Source organism: Carassius carassius, chromosome 46 (assembly GCF_963082965.1).
Source record: "Carassius carassius chromosome 46, fCarCar2.1, whole genome shotgun sequence".
Lineage (NCBI taxonomy): Eukaryota > Metazoa > Chordata > Actinopteri > Cypriniformes > Cyprinidae > Carassius > Carassius carassius.
In genome coordinates, this window is record NC_081800.1 from 3,445,173 (window position 1) to 3,470,752 (window position 25,580).

At 38.6% G+C, this 25,580-nt stretch overlaps 1 protein-coding gene across 2 annotated transcripts in view; it reads right to left on the minus strand.

Moving 5' to 3' along the window:
• The window catches only part of LOC132129766 (pleckstrin homology domain-containing family G member 1-like), a 51,345-nt gene extending 29,849 nt beyond the window's left edge, over window positions 1-21,496 (minus strand). Inside the window, exons 1-2 of one of the 2 annotated variants that reach the window (XM_059541509.1) lie at window positions 21,376-21,496; window positions 21,051-21,241 (exon numbers count right to left, since the gene is read on the minus strand). Coding sequence is in view for 1 of the 2 variants with exons in the window: in XM_059541508.1 (XP_059397491.1) it covers window positions 8,167-8,176 (10 nt within the window). In the remaining variant the exon portion in view is untranslated. Of the gene's footprint in view, window positions 1-8,166; window positions 8,270-21,050; window positions 21,242-21,375 lie in introns of those variants that run through there. The other variant, XM_059541508.1, reaches the window with a different exon arrangement.
• Between the last annotated feature and the right edge of the window lie 4,084 nt (window positions 21,497-25,580).

Consider the following 25,580-nt stretch of genomic DNA (forward strand, 5'->3'; position numbering starts at 1 on the left):
TTGGTGAGAGCTGCATATGTAGATGCCTGACAGCAAAGCAGCAAACTAGTTTTCTGGAAAAGCTAATGATAACCTGAACCAGCTATGTAGAAGAGTGTGCCAGTTTGATAAAGCATAGCCACTATGTGAAGACTGTGTCTCAAGAACTAGTCCGACCAACTAGCAGTCAGTCAAGCAGGATTCTTGGATTCAGAGGAGACAAATCTACTTTTTTTTTACGTAACTGGATCTTAAGTTATGACCAGTTCAAAAAAAAAAAAAAAAAAAAAAAAATGGATGACTAACTGGCCACTGGTCTTCACTTCCTTACAGCATGATGAGAACACCACACCCCTTTTTCACATTTCCCAAAACAACAAAAACAGCCCAAGACTTTTACAAGCTCATTATAGCCATATAATATACTTTAATATTTGTTGTATAAATAATTATTTATATATGTAGTTTTTATATGTAATCAGGTCAAAAAAAATTCTTGCATGAGGTCACAGAAAAAAAAAGAGATCAAATCCTGGGTTATTAGACAAACATTTTAAATGAACTAAGCAGAAATGCCAGTGATTTTATCTTGATTAACTTGACCTGTTCTCTTTACCTGTACTGTGCTGATACATTGTACTTGTGCAGTGCTATTAATATAACATCTATCCCTCATTTTCAGCTTCTAGCAGATGAGGAGACTGACAGCGGGACAGGTGGGATGGGATGGGGAGGGATAAAGATTTAAGCATTAAAAGCTACCTACCATAATGCATTATCAATGAAAGAGCTTGGTGGCCTCAATCTCGTGAAACTCAACTGAACTAGAAAACAGTGCTGTCTCATGTTGTTTATCAGAGCGTAAGCCATTACGGCGGACTTGTTTTCAGGTTAATAATTTTGAGAAAAATTTGGTATCAGTTTAGTAAATGGCACCTTGAGAAGAGTCAGTGCTCCTTTTCCTTTCCATATTATTTGTTGCCACTCATAACCATAAGTGGCAAAGCCACAAAAGGTTGCTTCTATATGAATAAAATTATCAATCCAAACTGAAACATGCCAGAATTTAAATATTAATCACAATGCAATGGTTATCATCTACAGGTTTAATCTCTTTATTGTAAAGATCCATTCACATAATATCTACACAAATGCACAATAATGTCCTGTTTATTATAAACATGTTCTGCAGTGTCATCTATTGCTTTAAATTCTTGAGCTCTGTGGATGGATTGTTCTTGGCTTTCAATGTTTTTATTGTACATCAGCTGGAAAAAAAAGTATCCTAAAAGTGATTGCAACAATGTTGTTCCTCTGTATCATTATTGCTATAGTTGTGGTGTGGACTTCAATAGTCTCATTGAATTAGAATGATTATTAAAACATCACAGTTATGGTTATTGTTATAGTTATCGTGAACAAGCTATAACTTGAGGTTAAAGTCCTTTGGATATTTGCTCTGTCTCTGAAATGTTTTCCATTTGACCTGATTATATGAAACAAAGATGAAGCCCTAATGGGCTATTTGTCATGAAAGAACTGACTGCTTTACTGCCTGCTCTCAAGCAAACTAATCAGTCAATTGTGAGAAACAAGGACAATAGCTTGTGCTTTATAGACTATGCTTCCTGTTCCAGAGAAGCACCAACTATCACATGACTGGAATTACCATCACACAATAACACAAACACACACATATTGTCAGTATCACTGATATACCCTGTAAAAAACAGTTGCCATGCCATAACAACCACACACACACATACACACAGAAACACACACATAGAGACATGCAATCCAATGGATCAGCAAGCACAAGTTTGATGTGCTGTTGGACTTCAAAGTAAAAAGCGCAGAATGTGTAAGAATGTGTGTGTGTGTGTTTGTTATATGTAAAGACATTTGTTTAAGATCAGGTTTACTTTGATCAGTATAACCAAATCCATTAAAGCACTAAGCCTTTTGGTTTATTTATCAGAGGATTCTGGGTTTCACCAGTTTATATTACAGTTAAATCCAGTGTTCTTTATTTATATTTACCCTTTGATCTGCGGAAGTACAGTGATATATGACAACATTTTTGTTGCTATATATCATAGCTGTTCTGGGCCATTTCTAGGGCATTTCTAGGTGGTTGCCAGGGTGTTTGGAGTGGTTGCTAGGGCTGGATGATTGCTGGAAAATTGCAAGGTGGTTGCTAGGATATTCTGAATGGTTGTTACAGCATTGCTGTATGCTAGAGTGATCTGTGTGACTGCTATGGGATTGCTAGATGATTTCACCTTAAGTCTATATGATATACTGGTCACAAGATATGGCCCAGATCCATATTTTAATATAAGACTTTTGTTTTCATTTTCACTAGTTTTATTAATGATTAGTGACGTGACATACAGCCAAGTATGGTGACCCATGCTCAGAATTTGTGCTCTGCGTTTAACCCATCCAAAGTGCACACACACACCGTGAACACACACACCGTGAACACACACCCGGAGCAGTGGGCAGCCCGGGGAGCAGTTGGGGTTCAGTGTCTTGCTCAAGAGCACCTCAGTCCTGTTGTTGAAGGTGGAGAGAGCGCTGTACGTTCACTCCCCCAACTACAATTCCTGCCGCCCCGAAACTTGAACTCGCAACCTTTGAGTTACGAGCCCAAATCTCTGACCATTAGACCACAACTTCCTTTATTATTCAGCATGCAAATATCATGAAGACAATTTAGTGTTGATTATTAAGTATTATTTATCACATGTTGGATGAGTTATGTGCTGAAGAAATCATTGTCTTAAATAGGGCTGAAACGATTAGTCAACATTATCAACAATGTGACAGTTGAAAATGTCAACAAATATTTTTGTTGTCGATCAGCCGTTTGACTTATATGACCGAATGTAAGGGGCTGCAATAACACTGGTTAACCAGTGTGGCGCTGTAGAGTAAGACTGTAGTTCAGCCCTCCTGAAAGCAATCCAATAGAAGACACTGCACGTATGAGAAGAGCAAACGAAGACAAACCAGTAGAGTGTGGGAAAGTTGCACAAAAATACAAACAAAAAAATACTGTCACATTTAAAGTCGCCAACATTCTCACGGACAAAGTTCTTTGGCATTCTTCGGATAGGGTTAAAAAGTAGTTCGGTACAAGCAAGCAGCGCCTTACTGTTAGAAAACTGTTAGCGCTTTCCTCTTAATAACATAATAAACAAAAAGTCTTATAGCGACTCAGTGGTGCGCTCTGTTAAGTCTCTGGTTCTGTGCCCCTGCGTTCATGGGTTCGAATCCAGGGGAGATAATCTTGCTTATAGGGCCTAGTGGTTAGAGAGTTTGACTCCTAACCCTAGGGTTGTGGGTTCGAATCTCGGGCTGGCAATACCACGACTGAGGTGCCCTTGAGCAAGACATCAAACCCCCAACTGCTCCCCGGGCGCCTCAGCATAAATGGCTACCCACTGCTCCAGGTGTGTGTTCACGGTGTGTGTGTGTGTTCACTGCTGTGTGTGTGCACTTCGGATGGGTTAAATGCAGAGCACAAATTCTGAGTATGGGTCACCATACTTGGCTGAATGTCACGTCACTTTAAAAAAAAACAGTCAGTGATTTTATTGACAACTGGTCGATTAATCATTCTAATCATTGTTAAGATTTGTCAAAATAAATATCGAAATAATCATTTGTTGCATCCCTATATAGTTTTAAATAGCACTGATTACTTTTGTATTGAAAGAGTAAAGAGCCATTTAGTGAATGTGCCTTATGAAGCTCCATGTAGGTCTCAAAAAGCTTTACCGCTCACGCATTGTTACTCAGAGGTAAAACCAGAAGGTGGGCAGCTGGTCTCCAATTTCCTACTCTCTCCTTCATATCACAATGCTGGCTTAGACACACATATCCATTCCTCACAGTGAACGATAGATGGAGAATGAAGAAAGGAGAGAGAGTAACTCTGGGGGTTTAAGGCGGATTAAGCCCTGTCAGCCCCCCTCTGAGGGGCTACTGCTGGGAGACTCAAACATGACATAATTCAGAGGAGACTAAAGGACAAAGACCTCTCTTACACACACACACTCTCTCTCTGTGCCTCACTCTCATTCGCTCATCAGACAGAAAACATCAAATAGTCCCCCCAACTGCCCTCTTCAGATGAATGGTGCACGTTTTACAGTTACACACGCATTCAGAGGGTTGAAGGAGTTCAGGCCTGGGAACGAGATGCTTTTACAGTTTACTGAGAGAGAAAGAGACTTTGAAAGACTCCCAAACTGAAGTCATGTGTGTGTATTTATATATAGCTGGATGTCAATAAAAGTTTTAAACACAGACTTTGAGCTGAAGTCCACCCAGCTGTGAGCTAAGTGGTCCAAGACTTATGATGTATCATTCATGTCTCTAGCACAAACTGTGCTGGGATGTACTGCTTTCCAAGGTAAAATTGAGAACAAATTCTAATCCTTAGTAAGAACAAAAGGAATAGTGATACTAGCCTTAGCAAAAAGTACACAAAACTGCATAAACGTGTACTCCGACCCAGTCATGCACACACAGGGAAGTCATATAACTGCAGTCTGTGTACATTTCTGCCCTGTCATTACGCACAGTAAGCAGTTCCTGACTGCACATTCTGTACAGTAAGCATATATAATCATTCCCAAACACACACTCTTAAACAAGTCAAATACTCAAACACAAGTGTGAATGACTCTACTTGTCCGCAGAATAGTCACTTTTCAGATCTGTGCAATCAAATATAACTGTAAAGTGTGCAACTAATGATATTCAAGTCAGTATAATTACAACACATGTCTATCAGTAGAGAATGAGAGCTCTTGAGATGGGTGTTTTTGTTCTGGCCAGAGAACTGTGCTCCACTGGAGGAATTGAAATTAGAAGCTTGTGAGAACATCAAAGTATTAAACATATTAAAGATGGTTGACTGCAGATGATCGTTAAATGGTTCCTTTAGCGCAAATGAATTTCTCATGAAATGTTGCTGCCATATGTTTTGTGGTATTGCAATTTTACCAGCACCATTCATAAAACATGGGTTTACTTAAAAAAATACAATTCTGTTATTAATTTACAGTCCCATATTATTTTTGTTCATCCGTGAAACACAAAAGGAGAAATTAAGCTGCTGTTTTCTACATTTATACTGTAAATGATATTTGGGAGCTTGAGGAGAGGGAAAGACTATCAGTGGACTTCGGTCTGTTCTTCATGCTAAGCTATAATATGGCTCCAGACGACTTCAACACATGAGTTATATGGACTACTTTTATGATGATTTTATGGTGCATTCATGATGCCTATGATTTCCAAGGTTAGAAAACCAAGACAGTAAGCAGAGTATGACAGATTTTTGAGAGAATATTTTCTGGAATTATAAGCAGTGTTTGCTTACATGCATGTTTTTGCTTTTTGATTTAATTAGCTTTTTCCGCCTGATTGATTGCCCATCTTTATATTAGACTTGTCTATCTGCTCAGACTGATAAGGTCAATCCTTTAATGGTGCATTCAGAATAATCTCTTTATCATAAGTGGCAGCTAATTAATTTCCACAATGACAGATTTTCATAAAAAAAATATTATGCTATATTACTTTTAAAATTATGCATTGGTCTGCTGTACCGTGATCAGTCCCAAACACTGAATTTCTGTGTGTATTCATTATAAATTAATCCTACAGCCTGAAACATATGCAAACCCAAACAAGTATTTTACACTGTCACATTCGCTTTAAGAAAACTCAGATCACCGAGCACAAAAAGAATCAGATACTTGCACAAAATTAGACACAAAGCTCTCGCGGTCTTGATATCTCCACGGCAATGTGTGTTTTGCAGCCAAGCCCTGCGTGTCCATAACCAATGGGATTAGATCTCTCAGGCCCGACTGCATGACAGCAGCACACACACTCATGCAAACAACACAACTTCTATTCTGGTCTCTGAAACATGCTGGAACTCCTACACGACTTCTGGAGCTGGATGCTTGTAAAGGATTCATAACATGCCGAAAGCATTCCCGAAACCACACCAAACATCTCATCTACTCCAGAGCTGAGGATCCTGAGAAATAGTCCTTGCTTATCTCTCAATCAAACATAATGACTTCTCATAATCACATCTTTATAAATAGCTCTTCTTCGCTGCACATTTCCTGCAATCAGACCGACCCATTATCTCCCAGAAATCATCAGATCAACCCGCTGAAGATCTGACTGTAGAATGTTGAGAGTTGAACATTCATTACTTCAGTTACAACCGATGAACATCCAGATGCACAACAAAGAGAAATAAATTAATTTCATGCTTTTTTTTATATGCATTTTACTTGCAGACAGACTTTCTATCTACAATAACTCATCAAAGAACTGGAAGAGACAAATCTGTCTGACGGCAGTCCAAGGAGAATCATAAATATCAATTTATCAACCACAAAAACTATTCCATGTGGGAGAAGGACAGAGCCCTTCACACTCTTGATGGATGGATGACCATATTTCAGACTTTGTCTGATGATCTCTGCAGTCATCTGCAAAGCGCTGCTGTCCAGAATGACATCTGAACTATGTTTGCCCTGTCTGGAGGATCAGGATCTTGTATTGATGTGCTTCTATTCCCAGACAGCAGTGAAATACCATTAGCATGAATGATTCATTTTTCATCTTCGTAATAATATAACATACACATAGTTTATTACACATGTATAGCATGATGTGCATTTAAAAAACAATTTATAACAACAAAATTACCAAATGCACTTAAAGAATAAGACATGACAAAGGGACTTAACCTGCATGAATGAGCATACTAATATATACACACCACACATACGGAGCCCCAGTGTTACCACATATTAGATTTCACTAAGGCAGAGAAACCTAAACCTGGGTACAACAGCTTATCACTGGGGCAGTACCCTAAAAAAACAAATTTGGACCTTATCCACCCTCAAATGGTGCATATTAGTACCTTAAAGCAGTAATATGTTCCCTTAAGGTATTACATTGAAACTTTTATGTGTAAATAAGGTAGAAAGGTGCACACTTAAATGAACAGTGTACTTTCAAAAAGCTATTTCTCACTGAAGTGAAAAATGAAGCTCCGGGTAAACCCGGGTAAAACCTCCTGCTTTTTGAACTTTTGAAACAAGTAATTGTTATCTGCAAATATGTTCTGACAGGTTTTTACCACGCCATCTTTCAAACACACGCTTCGAACTCTTTCTCGCTCTCTCCAGCTGGGTGTATTACTTTAGGGACAGATGTCCTGAGGGGGTGCTGGTATTGTTTAAAGCAGACTCTAAACTGTTATTATCCCCCCTCAACCCTCAACCCATGGGAGACTAATTTAGGTCAGGAATGGGGGAGAGCAACAGAGAGCCAAAGGTTTCCTCACAACAACAACAACATAACTGAAATATACCCTTTCAATACACACAGAAAAAATAATATGTGTAGGGGTGACTTTAGAAACTGCTGGTCCATTTCACGAGTGAATTAAACATGAACATCTGATGTAAAAAGAATGAAACGTACTACAATAATCTGTTTTATTTACAAATAATTATTAATTGTACAGTGTAATACCACTGATATTAATGCAAAATCTTATGCAAACACATGCTCACAACAACAAACACATCTACTTAGCTATTTCAATCTAGTTATAATGAGCCCAAAGAAGCCAAACCCTACCCTTTAAAAGAACAATGTATTATTTACCTTTGAAAAGTTTGGTCAGATCTATCTAATGTCTGGAGGAAATTTTGTGCCCTAAGTACAGCAGTCAGTTGAGGTTGTGTAGAGGATTTCTGTTTGGTACACGAACCCACCAGCACAAACCAAGCCAAATAAATACTCTCAGTTCACAACTTGCCAACACACACATACTTACATTTAGTAAAACAGAGAGTGCCCTGACAGCAGTACTCGGGCAGTTTAAACACACCAGCTCTGACATCAGTCAGAGAAGTGTTCAAATGTTGACACACACACATTGACAGGAAACTTTCGAGAGCTGATATGACTTCAGAAGCCATAAAGACACCTTTAATGGTGAGATTCTGCACATGTACGAAGAAAATGTAAACAAAAGTACAATGAAACATACTAACCTAATAATATTAACAACAAAGACTTGTTTATCAATATTTTATGATGTCTCATGCAAATGTGATTTCTTACCCGTAGGCATTGCAGCTCGATCCAGATTTGATCACATATCCACTTAGTATTCCAGACCAGTGCCACACACACACACACACACACACACACACACACACACACACACACACACACACACACACACACACACACAACACACACACACACACACAACACACTCCTCTAATCCTTCAATTCACTTTACATCTCCACAGACACACAAGATAGCTACATCAGTGTGAATGATACTGCACACACACACACACACGTTCAGTAAATCCTCGGTTAACACAAACAAAAGCTCTGGGCTGCACCACAGCGGTCCTGATGGTCTGCCTGTCACTCACACACTGAGCACTTCTAGAGTCTTTTCCCAAATCTCCCTCCCTGTGGCTCCTCCTACTACAACACATTAGCAGCTCAGACTTTCACATAATGCTTCTCTCTCACTTTCTCTTTTAACTTCCTATGAGCTCCAGGAAATGTTTCCATTTTTCCCCTACAGTGTTTATTCATTTATTGTGTTCTTTTACATCATGTGACTTATTTTAAGTATTTGTATTTTGGCACAACACCGTGGCCCTGTTCCAAACACTGGTGAGGCTGTATAAGGCTGCTTGATTCTGACGGTCTGAGACAGATTTTGGGAAATGTGAAAGATTCCTTTCATCAGGCTAAGTCTTTGTTTTCTGTGACATGCTCACTGCTCACGGACAGATGATTAATTGCAAAGGATTTTTGCCGGTGATGAACTTCTGACAGTCTCTGCTTTAGGAACTTCATAAGTGAGTGATGTTGAACACTCTACTTAGGCAGCGACTCTTTGTATTATACAAATGGTACTCTTCTTGTGACACACACAAGACACATTATACACAGTTAATATCTACAATATTTGGTATTAACATTATTTGAATAATGCTAAAAACACAGCACACACAACAATTGGTAAACACTCAAACTTAAGTTCAGTTGCTGCCTTAAATTATAAAAGAATATAGATAGACTTCTCTGAACTTGTCCATTTGTGCCGTTATTTGTAATGAACGTGCACTTGTAGTGTAGTGTAATCCATTTCTGTTCCATGGACTGGTGCCTTGTCATGGCGGAACAGCTTGTGAGTCCCAGTGATCCTGAGAGCTAAGCTAGCGGGGGCCTTGTACACCTGGTAGCTTCAAGCAAGCCAGACAGGTCAAAGGCGAGAGACCAGACAAAACCCAGTCCACCCTGCTAGCCCCGGCAGCAGGGGCTGGTATGCTGAGTATCAGAGCGCGTTTGCTATCACAGCACCTGAGTCGGTCTGTCTCAGCCACCCGGTGAGCAGAAGAGCACCTCGCCAATGGTCACGGGCAATAGACCTAGTCAGTTGGTCACTGTGGGGCAACTCATAACTACACCAACCGTCACACACCTGTGTTCCGTTGGAATCTGTAGCATTGAGTCCAGAGGTGGAAGTTTGACCTGGGCATGCATGCTTTCACTTCTTTTTGCCTGGGCGCTCTCTACTATGAGCATCTTATCCCTCCATTATGATGTCTAATATTCAGCCTCCATGACTGGCAACTCGGGAGCACTTTGTCCTTAAGAGTGCTGTCGTTGCTCGGCAAGGTTTGCGAGTACGGCAGGCGCGACCTGGTCGTAATCCCTCAACTGTCGTGTACACTTCCATCGCATGCTGGAATGTGCATTCTCTTGGCGTTAACTCTGATATGGACTGCATCTCACCTTGTAAATCAGAACTGATTGACGCAGAACTACTCCGACTTAACATCTGCATCGCAGCCCTGAGTGAAACCTGGCTGACCGGTGTTGGATCTGTCCGGGAAAAAAAACTATACTTTATTCTGGAACGGATACCCAGATGGTGACAGACCAATGCACGGTGTTGGCTTTGCAATCCAAAACAAGCTACTGTCCTCAGTGGAAAAACCTGTGCCCATCTCCTCACTTCTCTCCTTACTGCACCTGCACACAAACTGTGGCCCAGTTACAATCATAGCCACTTATGCCCCTACACTAACTTCTGTTCTAGATGTAAAGGAATCATTCTACAATCAACTTAGCGGCATTGTTCAGAAGACCCCTTCAAATGAAACGTTTGATGATCCTTGGTGACTTAATGCCCGAGTGGGTGCTAGCTCTAGTGCATGGCCTGACATTCTGGGAAACCATGGAAATGGCAACATGAATGAAAATGGTCAGCTCTTACTGGAACTTTGTAGCACCCACCATCTTTGTGTCCTCTCCTCATTCTTTCAGGGCTCAAGCTCCTCCAAGGTCACCTGGTGTCATCCACGTTCTAAGCGCTGGCACCAACCTGACCATGTTTTGGTGAAGCGTGAGCATTTGAAGGAAGTATCACACTGCCGATCACTGCATTCAGCAGATTGTGACACTGATCACGCCCTTCTATGTTGCAAACTAAGGATGGTCCCAAGCAAGTTTCATTATGCCAGGCCCAAGCCTACTCCTCGTCTGGATGTTTCTGCAACCCATGCTCCTGCGTCGCAAGCATGCGTTCCATGAACTACTTGTTTCCAGCTTTGACTCCTCACCTCCTCATGCAGACATCACGGCTGCCTGGCAGCACTTCCACTCTGTTACCACAAAGGCTGCATTCTCCATCTTTGGAAAGTGATCCAGATCCAAACCTGACTGGTTCAAAACCCATGCCAGACTGCTCCTACCTGCAATTGATTCGAATCATTCAGCCAGACTGTCCTAACTGCAGCATAACACTCGCTCAAATAAGGCAGCATTGAAGCAGGCATGCCGCAATGTCCAATGGGTCACTCGCATAGCCATGCAGACTTACTGGAGCACACTGTATGACCGTATTGAGTCAAGTGCATTCATTGGAAACATCCGAGGATTGTTTGAAGGTCTGAAAGAAGCCTTGGGCCCAGGCCCTAAAAAATCATCTCCACTCTGTTCCCTTTCAGGTGAACTTCTGACTGATTTGGAATCTCAATTGGCGAGATGGGCAGAGTACTACAGAGTACTACAGCCTTCTCTATGCTCAGCCTGTCACAGCCAAAACATTGCCAACATAACTGCTGCTGTTCCTGAACTCCCCCTATGTCTGACCTGGATGCAGATATTACCATTGAGGAAGTCAAATTTGCAATTAAAGCACTGAAAAATAACAAGTCTCCCGGAGTTGACGGCCTCCCCCCTGAAGCTTATAAGGCAGGTGGTGATGTTCTTGCCTCTGTCCTACATCATCTGGTTGTGATGTGCTGGAATAGTGGATATCTCCCAGATGTCCTTAGAGGTGCCAACATGTAACAACTTCAGAGGAGTATCTCTGCTCAGTCTTGCTGGCAAGATATTTGCCAAGCCAGTGTGGGTTTCGTGCTGGCCGCTCCATAGCAGACATGGCGTTCTGTGTTTGACAACTACAGGAAAAGTGTATTGAACAGCATAAAACTCTGTTCTTGGTGTTTGTAGTTTTGACCAAGGCCTTTGACTACGTTAGTCGATCTGGACATTCCTAATCCTACAAAGACTTGGCTGCCCTCCAAAGCTACTGAAGGTGGTCACTGAGTTTCATGAGGGCATGAAGGCAAACGTACAGTCTGAAGGCACTCGCTCTGAAGAGTTCCAGATAAGGTTAGGGGTAAAGCAGGGATGTGTCCTTGCTCCTACCCTCTTCGGAATTTTCTTCTCTGCCCTACTACGCCATGCCTTCTCTGATGACTCAGGTATTCTTCTACACTCCCGCAGCTCAGGAAAACTGTTTAATCTGGCCAGACTGCGGGCGAAGACTAAAGTACGTACGTGAGCTGCTTTATGCTGATGATGCTGCCTTAGTTGCCCACTCAGAGGCAGATCTACAACTACTCTGCTTATCTTTTGCCGCTGCATGTCTAGAGTTTGGTTTGCAGATTAGTCTTAAAAAGACAGTTATCCTTGCCCAACCTGCAACCCTGAACCCTACAGTATACATTAATAACACATGTCTATCTGTGGTGGACCAATTCACCTACCTGGGTTCCAAAGTATCAAACAACCATAACCTTTACACAGAGCTTGAAATGCGCATTGGGAGGGCATCATCAATGTTTGGAAAATTGAGCAAGCGTGTCTGGCACAAGCACCTCTCATTGCTCCTCAAAGTCCGTGTATACCATGCATGTGTACTTAGCACCTTACTATTTGCAAGTGAGACATGGACAACATACAGGAGGCACGAACATCACCTCAACACCTTCCATTTTCACTGCCTTCTCTCCATACTGGGTGTATGCTGGAAGGACCATGTGCCAAACTCTGTCATACTTGAGAGAACTGGTTCCAGTGACCTGTACACCATTCTTTCTGAATGCCACCTTCGCTGGACTGGACATATTTGTAGAATGAAAGACACCTGCCTCCCAAAAATTACTATATGGCGAGCTGGCAAATGCCCCCCACAAACATGGTCGCCCCCATCTACGTTTTAAAGACGTCATTAAAAGGGATCTTCAGGCCATTTCCATCAACTTGGACAACTGGGAGGCACTTGCAAATGACAGACCCAACTGGCGCACAGTGATTGACAATGGCTAATTACATTTACATAAGTAAATTACATTTAAAAATACTCGTAATCAGACTACAGTTACTTTATTATTGATTACACATATTATGCACAATATCAATTCTCCCAAATTCCTTGAATTCGATCTTTTAAATGTTCCTTTGTAAGATAGTCTACCCACTTATATATATATTCAGAAAGTCTTCCAGTTTTGTGGACATTCACACAAAGACCAGTCACTGTAGTTACACAGACAATTAAGAGACCACACAGCATTTGACTACTGATTTACAACGATGTACAAAAATCATTTTAATTTAAATTTTTAAATTTTAATTTTAAGAAGCGTTTTCTCAACATTTCAACATGGCATCAACTAACACATTAATTTGTATTTGAATTAGGCTCTCACTCAGTATATATTTCACCATGTATTACTGTGTCTATGGAAGGCTTTTGTCTTTCAAACACATTAACAAACACAAATTCACGCTATTTCTTATTTAAATGTACAGTAATGCAGGGATTCCCAAACTTTATATATAACCACTAACCAACATCAGAGAACCATGAACATGCAAATGTGATTTAATTATTAATCTATTACATTAAAATCTCAAAAAAAGATTTTAATGTTTAAATTAAATCAAATTAAAATTAAATTAAAATCTCAAAACTTTTTTTTTGAGATTTTAATGTAATAGGTTAAAAATTAAATCACATTTGCATGTTCATGGTTCTCTGATGTTGGTTAATGGTTACATGATATGCAGCTAAACATATTAAATTATAAAAAAAAAAAAAAAAAAAAAAAAAAAAAATCAGTAACGAATTTACATTTTCAAGTAATTTACAGCTCTGTTCACATAAACATGAGATAATGTGCTTGTTACTGTTTACTAAACATATTAAACATTACCTGACGATCAACAGATAATTAATTTACAATGCTTACAAATGTCATGAAACTTTTAATTCATACGATCACACATTTCTTGAAATTCAATGATTAAAAGCTTTTGTTAATGTACAACACATTTGCTGCTACTGAGGTGTGATGCGGGTACGTTTAGGGTTTGGTGGTATTGAGTAAGTTTAAGGGTTGGGTAAGAGGTCAAAAGTTTAGAGTTATATTACAATCTTTGCATAAATTAACAAATATTTTCTTGATTTTTTTTTCTGAAATATGGTTCATTGAATACCCTGTTTAGGCAATAAAAGCATGTTTTGCACCCAAATTACACTCTGTTGGGTCTTTATGAAGCATTAACATACACATAACTTACCACTCTTTACACAACCCTTGTTACAGTAGCTAAAAGTCCAATGCCCATAAAGATACTAAATGATTAGTAAACATTTATAAACATTTGCAAATGATGAACAGTTTACACTTTAGATTGGTCACTGCAAAAACATGAACAAATGATTAATAAATGATTTGTTATGATGTGAAAACAGTAGAAGTCTACACATCAAACGAAGACCAAATATATGACCTTTACAGACTGTGATTATGAGTTAATGAATAATATGGTAACATGAATAGTTCAGTGAATAGTACATTTATAACTACTAAAACTGATTAAGTTCAGTGAATAGTACAGTTATAACTACTAAAACTGATTGAACTCTTTTTTTCACAACATTTGTAAATGTAAAAATGAGCATTAGGTAATATTTGAACTTTAATGACATTTGTTAGCATTCAAAAGTACATAAGCTTGTCAGGATTGTACAATTTCTGTTAAAAATTATTTGTAGATTTTTATTTTTTTTTAACTGCACGATCGGATGAATGGAAAGTTTAATGACATTTATAAGCATTAACTAAAGATCAGTTAAGCATTATATAATGTTTGTTAGTGATTTATTAATGAAGCATTAAATCATTGTAAAACATTTGTCAAAATCATTTGAAGACTTTTAAAAGTGCCTGATATTATGAATTGTGAGTTAAATGAGATTTGTAAGCATTATAATTGACATAAAATAATGATCTGTACTTTAGTAAACATTAACAAGCACATTATCTCTTATTTCTAGCTAAGCACTATGTGATGTTTGGTAATTATTTATTAATGAAAGTTATCAAAATACTTTTTAAATCATTATTCTAATATTTTGTTGTGCTTTAAAGTACACTTATTTTCATATATTACTAAAATACTAAAACACATGTAAAGTACATAAATATATTTTCAACTCTAGTGTTTTCAATGTAAGTGTCAGGGATCGGGCAGACCCGGTTCCAGCCAATCACCAGCGCTCACTCTCTCCCAAATTCTAATCACCAGCACCTGATCTCCATTACCCCTGCAATATAAAACACCTCCGGAAACCCCAATGCATTGTCAAGCCTCCAACAGGGATCGACCTAGTGAATTTGTCTCCGACTCACCTCGTCTTCACGAAGACTCCAGCTGTAAAGTATACTCACATTTGAGAAAGTAACCTGTGTGTCTTTGTTCTCCTGTCTCCAGAAAACTCTAGGCATATTCCGTGATCTGAACTGCCATGGACACGAACTCCAGAGACCCCGCACCAAGTCTGCACTTCCTCCCCTTTCACTATTCCCTTTGTAAATAAAGACTGTATTGAATACACTTACCTCTGCCTCCGAGTACTATCCTGACAGTAAGTTATAAATTATATATATATATATATATATATATATATATATATATATATATATATATATATATATATATTAATTACCATATTTTAAACATACTAAACTGAAACTTCAGTATTACAAATGTGTAATTACAAACATATTTAAACACATGACATGCATAATTCTTTTTACTATAAATGCTTGTCAGTAAACTTGACAATATCGTACGCTTTAACCATATTTCAAAGACGCTACAATTAATTACGAAAGGACATATAAAAATGTGGCAATATACATGTGGCAAAATAAAATTATTTTATTTTTATTGTGTTCTCATGTCAGATGTGTATGTATGTATGTATTTATGTACCAGGAGCACCTTAAAAAAAAAGTCCTTGTGTGTTTGCGCACACCTGGCGAATAAAGCTAATTCTGATTCTGAAATGCTTTTAGTGGCTGTTTACACTACACCCTTTTCAGCCAAAAACGGGAACCTTTATATGTGTTCTGCCTGTTCATTTACACGACAACAGCGTTTTGGGGACTGAAAACTAGTTTCATGATTTTGAAAATGGCACTGTTGTCATTTCTGTGTAAACACCCAAAACGGGAATCTTTGAAAATGGTGACATCATGCGTGTGTGTAGTATGTGTTAGTCTTTTTTTAGTTTTTTTGTGCTACGTGTTAAATATGTAGACATGCGCAGTAAGTGTCAATTTTAAAAGCAAGTACGAACAAACGAATATCTCAGGTATACAGGTACACCATAGGCTACAGGTCGTTTATGCAAGCACCTTATTATGACCTTTATTTCCATTTTAAAGTTAAGTGGCCTCTAGCGGGCGTAAAAATAATGACAGTATCATGTTGTGTCTGTAGTCATGAAATGACGTATAACTGTCATTACCAATCAGAATGCGCGTTTATTTAAATGCAATTTGTGGACTTTTTACACCTATCTCACAGTAATTCGTACATATTTTTCTAGGTGGTTTATTCGTTCGAATGACCACACCTGAACCCCACCCCTAAACCTAACCCTCACAGAAATCATGCTAAATTATGATTTCTACAACATATAATCATGACTTTCCTACAGGTACTGTTTACTAACAAGGTGACAGTGCCAACTACTGACCGGACATACGTAATACAGCGTTTTTGGCCATTTTTCGTGGATATGTGTAAACGTGAAAATGTTGTCGTGTATACAAGAAACTTTTTAAAAACACAAGGGAAAAACTTTTTCAAAATACATGTTGTCGTGTAAACGTAACCTTAGACTGACACTTAAGATGGCTTAAAATATTATCTACCTAGGCAGCTGAATAGGTTTTGGAACAGAGCCCAAGTATGAGACAGAAAGAGAGAAAATTATAGCATGTTCCAAATATCTCAAGTTAGCCAGCAGGTTCACAGCATGCTGACCCTCCCAACACACACACACACACACACACACACACACACACACACACACACACACACACACTCTCTCTCTCTCTCTCTCTCTCTCTCTCCCTCTGTGTGTGTGTGTGGAACAGTAGCAGGGGTTTCAGGACTTATCAATAGCTTAGAACAACCCCACATAAAGACTGCCCCCCCTCTGTTCTCATTTGAGAGGAGCCGTCTGAAACAACGATACACCACAGCACCTTGATCACACACTTTCATTGAGGGAGATTTATTCCTTTCCTCTAGCATGCCTGATTCAATCATACACCTTTCACTTGCTAGTTATTTTAGTTCATTCATTATATCTAATTATCTAGATATCAAATTAGATATCATGATGAAAATGAATAAATGAAGGAATAAACACACACATAAAATTGTTTTATGAATTAACTATTAATATGAATGAACAAAGAAACTAAGGTACCAATGAACCAAACTAGCTAGCTAGCTAACTAACTACTTATTGCTTATAATTTAACTAACGCATGAATAAGTGAATTAATGAGCACACACACAAATGAGCAGTAAACCAATAAATCAACTAAACTCATACAGCAAAAAATATATACCGTATTTTCCGGACTATTAGTCGCACTTTTTTCATAGTTTGGCTGGTCCTGCGACTTATAGTCAGGTGCGACTTATTTATCAGTTAATTTGACATGAACCGAGAGAAATGAACCAATAGAAAACATTACCGTCTCCAGCCGCCAGAGGGCGCTCTATGCTGCTCAGTTCTCCCTCTCGTGGCTGTAGACGGTAATTTTTTCTCTTGGTTCTTTTTTCTAAATAAATGCGACTTATAGTCCAGTGCGACTTATATATGTTTTTGCCGTATTTTTGGACTGAAGCGACTTATACTCAGGTGCGATTTTTAGTCCGAAATTTTTTTCAGATTTGTTTTTAATTATTATTATTATTATCAACAAAAATATTTTCAATATTTCTATCATGACAACTGTCAGAATAGTTTATCATGATAATGGACAGGTGGATATGACAGTGTTGATGTATTCGGTTTCGGCAGAATAGAACTGTTAGAAATACTGCTGTTAATTATTGCTGCTGCTGCTGCCTCTGCCAATGCATCCACAGACAAACTGCTGTGAGCATATAAGACATACTGCTGCCGCACAAATAGGATATATGACATGCTACTTAGCTGGGGGAGGTGGAGGGTTTCTTTACTGTCAGAAAGCCTCCACCTCCCTCAGCTCCACCCATATAGGTCTGCTATGGGTAATGAACTTTGAACCAAACAATTAAAATGTTGAGCAGCAAGCTATTTCCTCATATATACATATATACATTTTACCGAAATATATATATATATATATATATATATATATATATATATATATATACACACACACAGTTGGTGCATGGGTGTACATAGGATTAGAAACGAACTAATAAGCAAGCAAACAAACAAATAATACATTGAACAAACTGTCAAATAAACACAAGTGATGAGTGAGCAATGGAAGTAAGGTATGAATGAGCCTTTGAACAACAATGTTTTGAACAAACAAGCAAAAAACAGCAGCACATCATTGTCTGTACTCATCTCAAGTATTATACAGACGTCTGTGTCTGTTCAGCCTTTCACTGGGTAATTAGTAAGTGTGAAGTACTCAGATTTGTGGCTGTGAATTGATTTAGAATTGCCTTGAGTTGAAAAGAGACTTATTCTCTTTGGACACATTTTCACAAGGAGACAACAGAGGTACAGTACATTCTAGTACAAGTGACTCTAACACATCTTAAACACACTCACACTGAACGCCTAACAAACACACAGCTATTTACACAATATGATAATCAGCTGTGAAAGTGACAATACCTTTTAATGAGTTCTAGTGTAACCCCCCCCCCCCCCACACACATAAACACATACACACATATTTATACTTAAATGTTTGATCATGTCACAAATTTAGATTACAGTCAGTATAGTTATGTTTTGCAGGAGTGTGCTTGTGTGTGTGTGTGTACACTGCATTGTAGCATAAGCTAAAAGAGCTTGTTGTCAGTTAGAATTGATGGATTAAAGTCTCTCTCTCACACACAAATCCAGCCCCATTCACTGTTTCAGAGATTGAAACTGCAGTTTAATCCCCGATCACTCAAACAAACTGAACAAAACCCCCAGTTTTTCACACAAACACACATGCACCCATTCACCTTTATCTCCTTACATGTGTAGTTCACACTTGTGTAGCGTTAACTGAGGACATCCCTACCATTGTGTACTTGTTATTATTTGCATCACCAGATACTGTAATAATAAAATAATAAACATAGCAATATAAGGACTGCACTTTTTAAAAGTGTAGGATATCAGCATAATGATTTTGTACCCCGAACCATATCAGAGTGAAACACACACAATGTAGAGGGTGTGGGGGTGGCCAGGAAGACAGCAGTTGTTATGACAACAGGTTCGGTGGCAGGACCTGCATTGGAGATGTGAGGGGCGGGACGGCCCACACAAAAGAACACTGTTAATAAATGAGTGGGTCCCTCACTCTCGCACTCCATCTCAAAGAAGGACAGAAAGAAAGAGAGAGTGTAAACGCTCTGCTCTCACAATGTACTATATGGGCAAATACAAGTTACACTGCTTGTAAATTTGCATTCATGAATTGTGTTCCTGTGCCTCATGTGGTAGAGCATTGCATTAGCAGCGCAAGGTTGTGGGTTCGATTCCCAGGGAACACATGTTAGGTAAAAAATGTTAGGCTGAACCCTGACTGACAAGAGGAGGAGTTTGGGATGGAGTGGGGAATGCAATGTGCAAACTGCTGATAATACTGAGGGACCTTATATATGGATTTTTAGATAGGTGCTGTATTCCTATAGATGGGGATCAGCTGAGAGTCAGGTGATGCAAGCTCGACTAACGTGACCTGCCAGAACTAACGCTTGCGCATGATTATCGTCAGGTGCTTTTAAAAGTGCTAAAGTAGACTACAATTCAGCAGTTGACTGTGTATGTGTCTGTCTTTCTGTTTCTGTTTGCATGATTATGCTCAGGTGTGTGTGTGTGTTAGTATTTGTTATTCCAGCTGCAAAGTTCACCCAAGTAAGTAGGTATTCCCCGTCTGTAAGGTAGCATCGGTGTGTGTTTGTGTCTGTGTGAATGTTAGAGGTAGTTTTGTTGATACATGAAAGCTATCGTCCCTGACCAAAATCCCTAAAACATGTCAAAAGCCCCCACCACACACACCCTACACAAATACACAGATGGATCTTCAAAAATCTGGCCCTTAGAGTATAGCAAAACAACTACAGACACACACACTGCGTTTATACTGCATTCAGTAAACTGTACAATTAAATAAGCTGGTCTAGTTTCCTGTCTCTCTTGTCCCAACATTTGAAAACATCTATTCAATTTAATGTTTAATGGCAATTTAACATGATTTTTTCTTTTGGTAGCCATGCATAAAGTAGGTTTGTGTTTTAGGGGTCATTGTGTGTGTGTGTGTGTGTGTGTGTGTGTGATGGAGGAAGTGTTGTTTGCCCTCATGATCACACTGGGTGAGAAGCCAACAGGAGGTGGAAATGGTCTTCCTCTGACTAACATGGATGTGTGTGTGTGTGTGTCCTGAAGAAAAATCAAAATCAAAATATACAACAATTTGAAACTGACTGTGTGTCCATCTAGCGGATCACTTTATACAAGGCAGCACATTTCCAGTATTTTATCATGTAAATATTGCGGACCAAATAAATGCACATCCAAATCTAGAACACACAACCATAAAAACTCAGTAGACAAGAGTTATTACTAGACAAACATTTTGTCTTAAACAACTACCATTATTTAGTTTACCCTTAAAAATATTTAAACATGATTAAAGTGAGATAAATTAGATATTAAGATTTGTTTTCTGAAAATATATTATGAATATAATGATATGCTTTATTTTGTTGTGCTCTAGACTTCATTTATTTCCATTGATTTGAAACATTATCCTCAGTAAATGTGCAAAATCACGAATATGCATTGTGTGCATGGAATTGGATGTTCATAAGTAATTTTATGTAATAAAAAGCTTTCTAAATGACTCATTAAAGCTCAGTATTGCCACAGTGCCTCAGTCTATACAAATAAAACCACAAAAATACTCCTACAAATACAGAACATGGTCAGAGCAAGAACCTGGTAAACATGAAAATCATACATCCTGTCGTACATCCATCTGCACATGCGTCAAAAACAATATTTGCTGCGGTCACTAAACATTGAGTCTACATACAATTCATTCCTATTATAAATGAATGAATAGCAGCCATAAACTCACCTTTCAAACAGCTTTGCCACTGTTTCCTGTCCTTCGGTGAGATTCACACAGTTTTCTTGAGAATAAAATCCTTCGGATGTTTAATTCCATGTCCGTAGGCTCAAGCAGTCTTGCTTGCTGTCTGACACACACAAACACACACTCAGCCTGAGACAGGATGAGCAGGATGAGCGTCCACCGGATCCACACCTCTGTGAGATCAGAAAGAGAGAGAGAGAGAGAGAGAGAGAGAGAGAGAGAGACAGAGAGAGAGAGAGAGAGCACATATATCTGATGATCTTTCTCCTGATGCACCATCACAAGACACACACACGCAGTCACTCACATTCCATGGATGCAGTAACTGGATCACAGTTAACGCTGCAGGCAATGCGAAATTTACAAAATTGCTGGAACAAAAGAAAGAGTTTGAGAGAAAGTTTGAGAGAAACAGAGGGGTTAAGAAATCGAGAAGCGAGCCAAGGGCAACCCGTCCTCCACTCTAAACACGTACACACAACTGGGTCACTTTAAAGAGGCTACACACACAGAAATAGATCTGAAAGTGGACTGAGATAGACATAGAGATGGGATCAGTGCTCAGACTGGGGCTAATGCTTTGAAAACACACACACTAAGGGTGTAACTGTAGGAACCTTGTAGGACTCTTGGTTGACCTTCAGTCTACAGAAGAGAAGAAGAAGAAGAAGAAGAAGAAGAAGAAGAAGAAGAAGAAGAAGAAGAAGAAGAAGAAACTTTACCTCGCACACACACACGTAAACACACTAACGTCACCAGAGGAAATCGGTGAAACTGTATGAGACCCAAAACAATGTTATGGGCATTGTTTCAATAATTGTTGCACACTCTTGAGGAAAGTCCCTCAGTAGAGTCCAACGGTCATTCCTGCTTCCTGAGACTGAAGTGTTTCCATCACACTTTGGTTTTTAATAAAACACATACTGTACACCTCATGTATTTATGACCTTATTCATTGCAAAAGATACAATGGAGCAGAAACAATAATAAATGGCCTTGTAAAAAAGCCATGGCACACAGGGGCAACACTGTTTGAGTCTGTGTGAGATTGTGATATCTGGCACACTCTACATAAAAACATACAGCTAATAAACAAACAAACAAACAAACAAACAAAAAAACTTAATCATACAGCTTCCTGTGATTAATCACACATACAAATCAGATTATTTTTAATAATGTCTTTTTAATGGCATATTTTTATGGTAACACTTTAGATAAGGGAACACTTATTCACTATTAACCTATAAAGAGTATAGTAAATTATTACTATAAAGAGTTTTCCCTCACTAAATTCCTAATATGCTGCTTATTGATAGTAAGTAAGGTAGGTGTTGTAGTAGTTATGTTTTGGTATTGCACCATACTTTTTAAGTACTATAAGTGCTTTATAAGTACTAATGAACAGCCAATATGCTACTAATATGCATACTAATAAGCAACTAGTGATTTCTCTATATTTCACAGTACATATACTTACAGTGTACTTATAGGGTAGTATAGGGTAACTACATGGGTTAAGGGTAGGTTTAGGGGCAGGTTCAGGTTTAGTACCTAGTTATTACCCAGTTACTGTGATTGCAATAATAAGTACATAGAATGTACATGCGGAACAGGATTGTAAAATAAAGTGCTACTCAACTTACAATACCTTTGTTTGTTTGTTTCTTTTCTTTTCTTTTTAATAAATTTAAGGACATAAGTGATTATAGACATTAGCAATATATCTGAATCAAGTGTATCATTTAATAAGCAATAACAATAACCGAACATGATCAGTCTTATGACAGAGGTGAGCTTTAACTCCAGACTAAGCTTATACTGTATTCTTCTGTCTCCCCAGGCACCAGTGAAAGTCTGATCAGCTAACCTGATCTCATGACATGCGTATAAATAGTATGCCAAATAAAAATGAAAAATCGTGGTATACGCAAAAATTGACTTTGGCGTCCATAGGATACGCGATGGTTAGGTTTAGGGTTGTGGGGTAGATGCGTATCATATGTATGCAAAACCAGTGTATCCAACCTGTCCTCCAACCAATACGCCGTATAGGTCGTTTGTCCAAATCCCTGAAATATGACCCATCAGAGCGTATACTACAATTGCGCCCCTATCGGCTTCAGAACGAATCGAATCACAGCTGTTTCAGGCATGGTGTTTTAGTCAACATATCTTAGAAGCTGGCACAATGTTGCTCTTTACCAAATGGAAATTTTAGGTTATTTAGATTAACTCAACTGTCCACTGGTAACATTTGTCGGTAACTGGCTTGTTAAAACAAACAAGCCACTCATTTCTGATAAAACAATTTGCAGGAAATACATCACCTAAAATTTACTATTGAATACTTGGCCATTGTGATGAGATCAAAGTTATGTTATTCTCCTGATTGGCTATGATCCACTGAGTGACTCAGTGATTACACATCAGAAAGACTCTCGTGAGCCAATCAACAGTGAGCATGAGCGCTCAGTTTACAGAGCAGGTGACTAGCACAACAGCACATTCAAATTGCATTGTGAAGCTCCCCGCTTCCTGCTCCAGATTTCTGGAGATTGGGAAGCAAACAGGATGTGACCTAATTGTGAAAAGACCTCAACTGATGGATACTACTATTTATAAACAATTTAACCCTTCACAATCATGCTGTTATACATTATGATTCTGAATAAAACCATGCACAGGAGCTACACACAGAGGACACATAAAAAGCAAATTTTTAGGCACATCAAAGGCAGAAATAGATGGTGGGTTTTTAACACACACTTTTAAAAATGGCGTGGGTAAGCTAGTATTGGGATCCCATGTGTTTGGTATTAGAGCTAAAACCACACTCTCTAAAATACAAGCCAAATATAACTGAAGTCAATAGTGGAGTTTTCTGGTTGGATGTTCTTTCAAAGATAGCTTGAGCATGGAGATTATAACTTTTTTTGTTTGTTTATATATATTTTCTAAATAAAATGTGAGTGATGTCCATACAAAAATGGACAAAGTAGCTAATTGGCTCTTAGCGAGTTGCTTGGTTGTTGTGGGTGATTGCTTACTAAGTCAAATGAGTCCACCCCAGAATCTCTATGATATTTCTATGGGTGGGTTCCTAGATTATGATCATTCAAGAAGTGTTGATTAAAAAGTTAATATGTTATCACATGTTTGACATGTTGAATGTTTAGAATGTTCAGAAAATTCATGCAGCTCATTTTCAATAAAGGAAGACTTTTGAGTTGTGAAACAGAAAAACAGAAGTTTTTATCACACACTATGATAAAGAAATAATTGCATTTTTTCTTTCTACATTGTGAACAATTATGGTATGCCGTGCTCTGATCTTTTGGATAAAATATTTTTGAAATGAAAATGGAGAATACAAGTCTCTCCCTGTCTTAACAAATCAGAAATGTGGAAATATGAAGAGAGACAAACTCTGTAATTGATTTGGGCTTGGTTTTCTGTTTTCATTGTTGGCTGGACGACCAAAACCATTAAACAGGAGAACACATGTCTGGCTAATGAAGGGTTATCTCTGTCGAAACTGCTTTTAGACATGTATACACACTCACAAAGCAGTAACAGGGCCCAGATGTTTGCTAAACTAAAAGTATGAATATTTCAGAATGTAAAGAATGTCTTGTCACGGCAAACTGAGTGACAAACAGACATCAGATGAACTAAAGAAATCATTCTCTGTATTTACAGACTTCTACTGTCAACAGAACTTCTCCAAAAAACAGGACTAACATTTAACAGCACTGACAGATAAGGTTACATTTTTTCAAGTAAATTTGAGTGATGTCACCAGATTGATGCCAGGATGTTGTACGCACGTGGTTGCCAGGTTGCTAGATGGCTCCTATAGTGTTATGGGTGGTTTTTCAAGGGGGTTATATACTGACTCAAGTCAGAAGAGCCCACCCTCACGTATGATCATGGAAATCATGAAAAATTCATCAGCCAAGACATCTAAAGAATGTGTTTATTTAGTAAGCATTGCCAAAAACACTGGGCTTCTTCTTCTGAAGGGGCTCAATTATATCATCATCCAGTTTTACTGGTGGATCTTCTTACTGTTTTCAGTATAAATATTTGCTTACACGTGCTTTAGAGATACAGCTCATCTGTGACCACAGATTGAGCATAATTGATATCCTGGACTGTGTCCTGTAATACGCAGATCAAAATGGTGAACTGCTGCAGGAAAATCTGCTTCAACAGTGCATCCTGTGCAGACATGCAGGGTGTGTGTGTGTGTGTGTGTGTGACGCAGATGGTGAACCTGTGAGTCATCTCTCTCTGTTCTGCACATAAAACAGCCTTATGCTCATTCTGATCTCAGATCTATTGTGTATTTTGTTTCATTTAGGAGCTATTGTTTTACAGAGCATGAAATCATCATCTCTTTATTTTCACCTGTTTCTTCCAGGCGAGATCTCAACAGTAGCATAACTAGCGGTACTGCAGGAGGGATACAGGGGACCCATTATTGTCAAGACCCCTAATGTATCACAA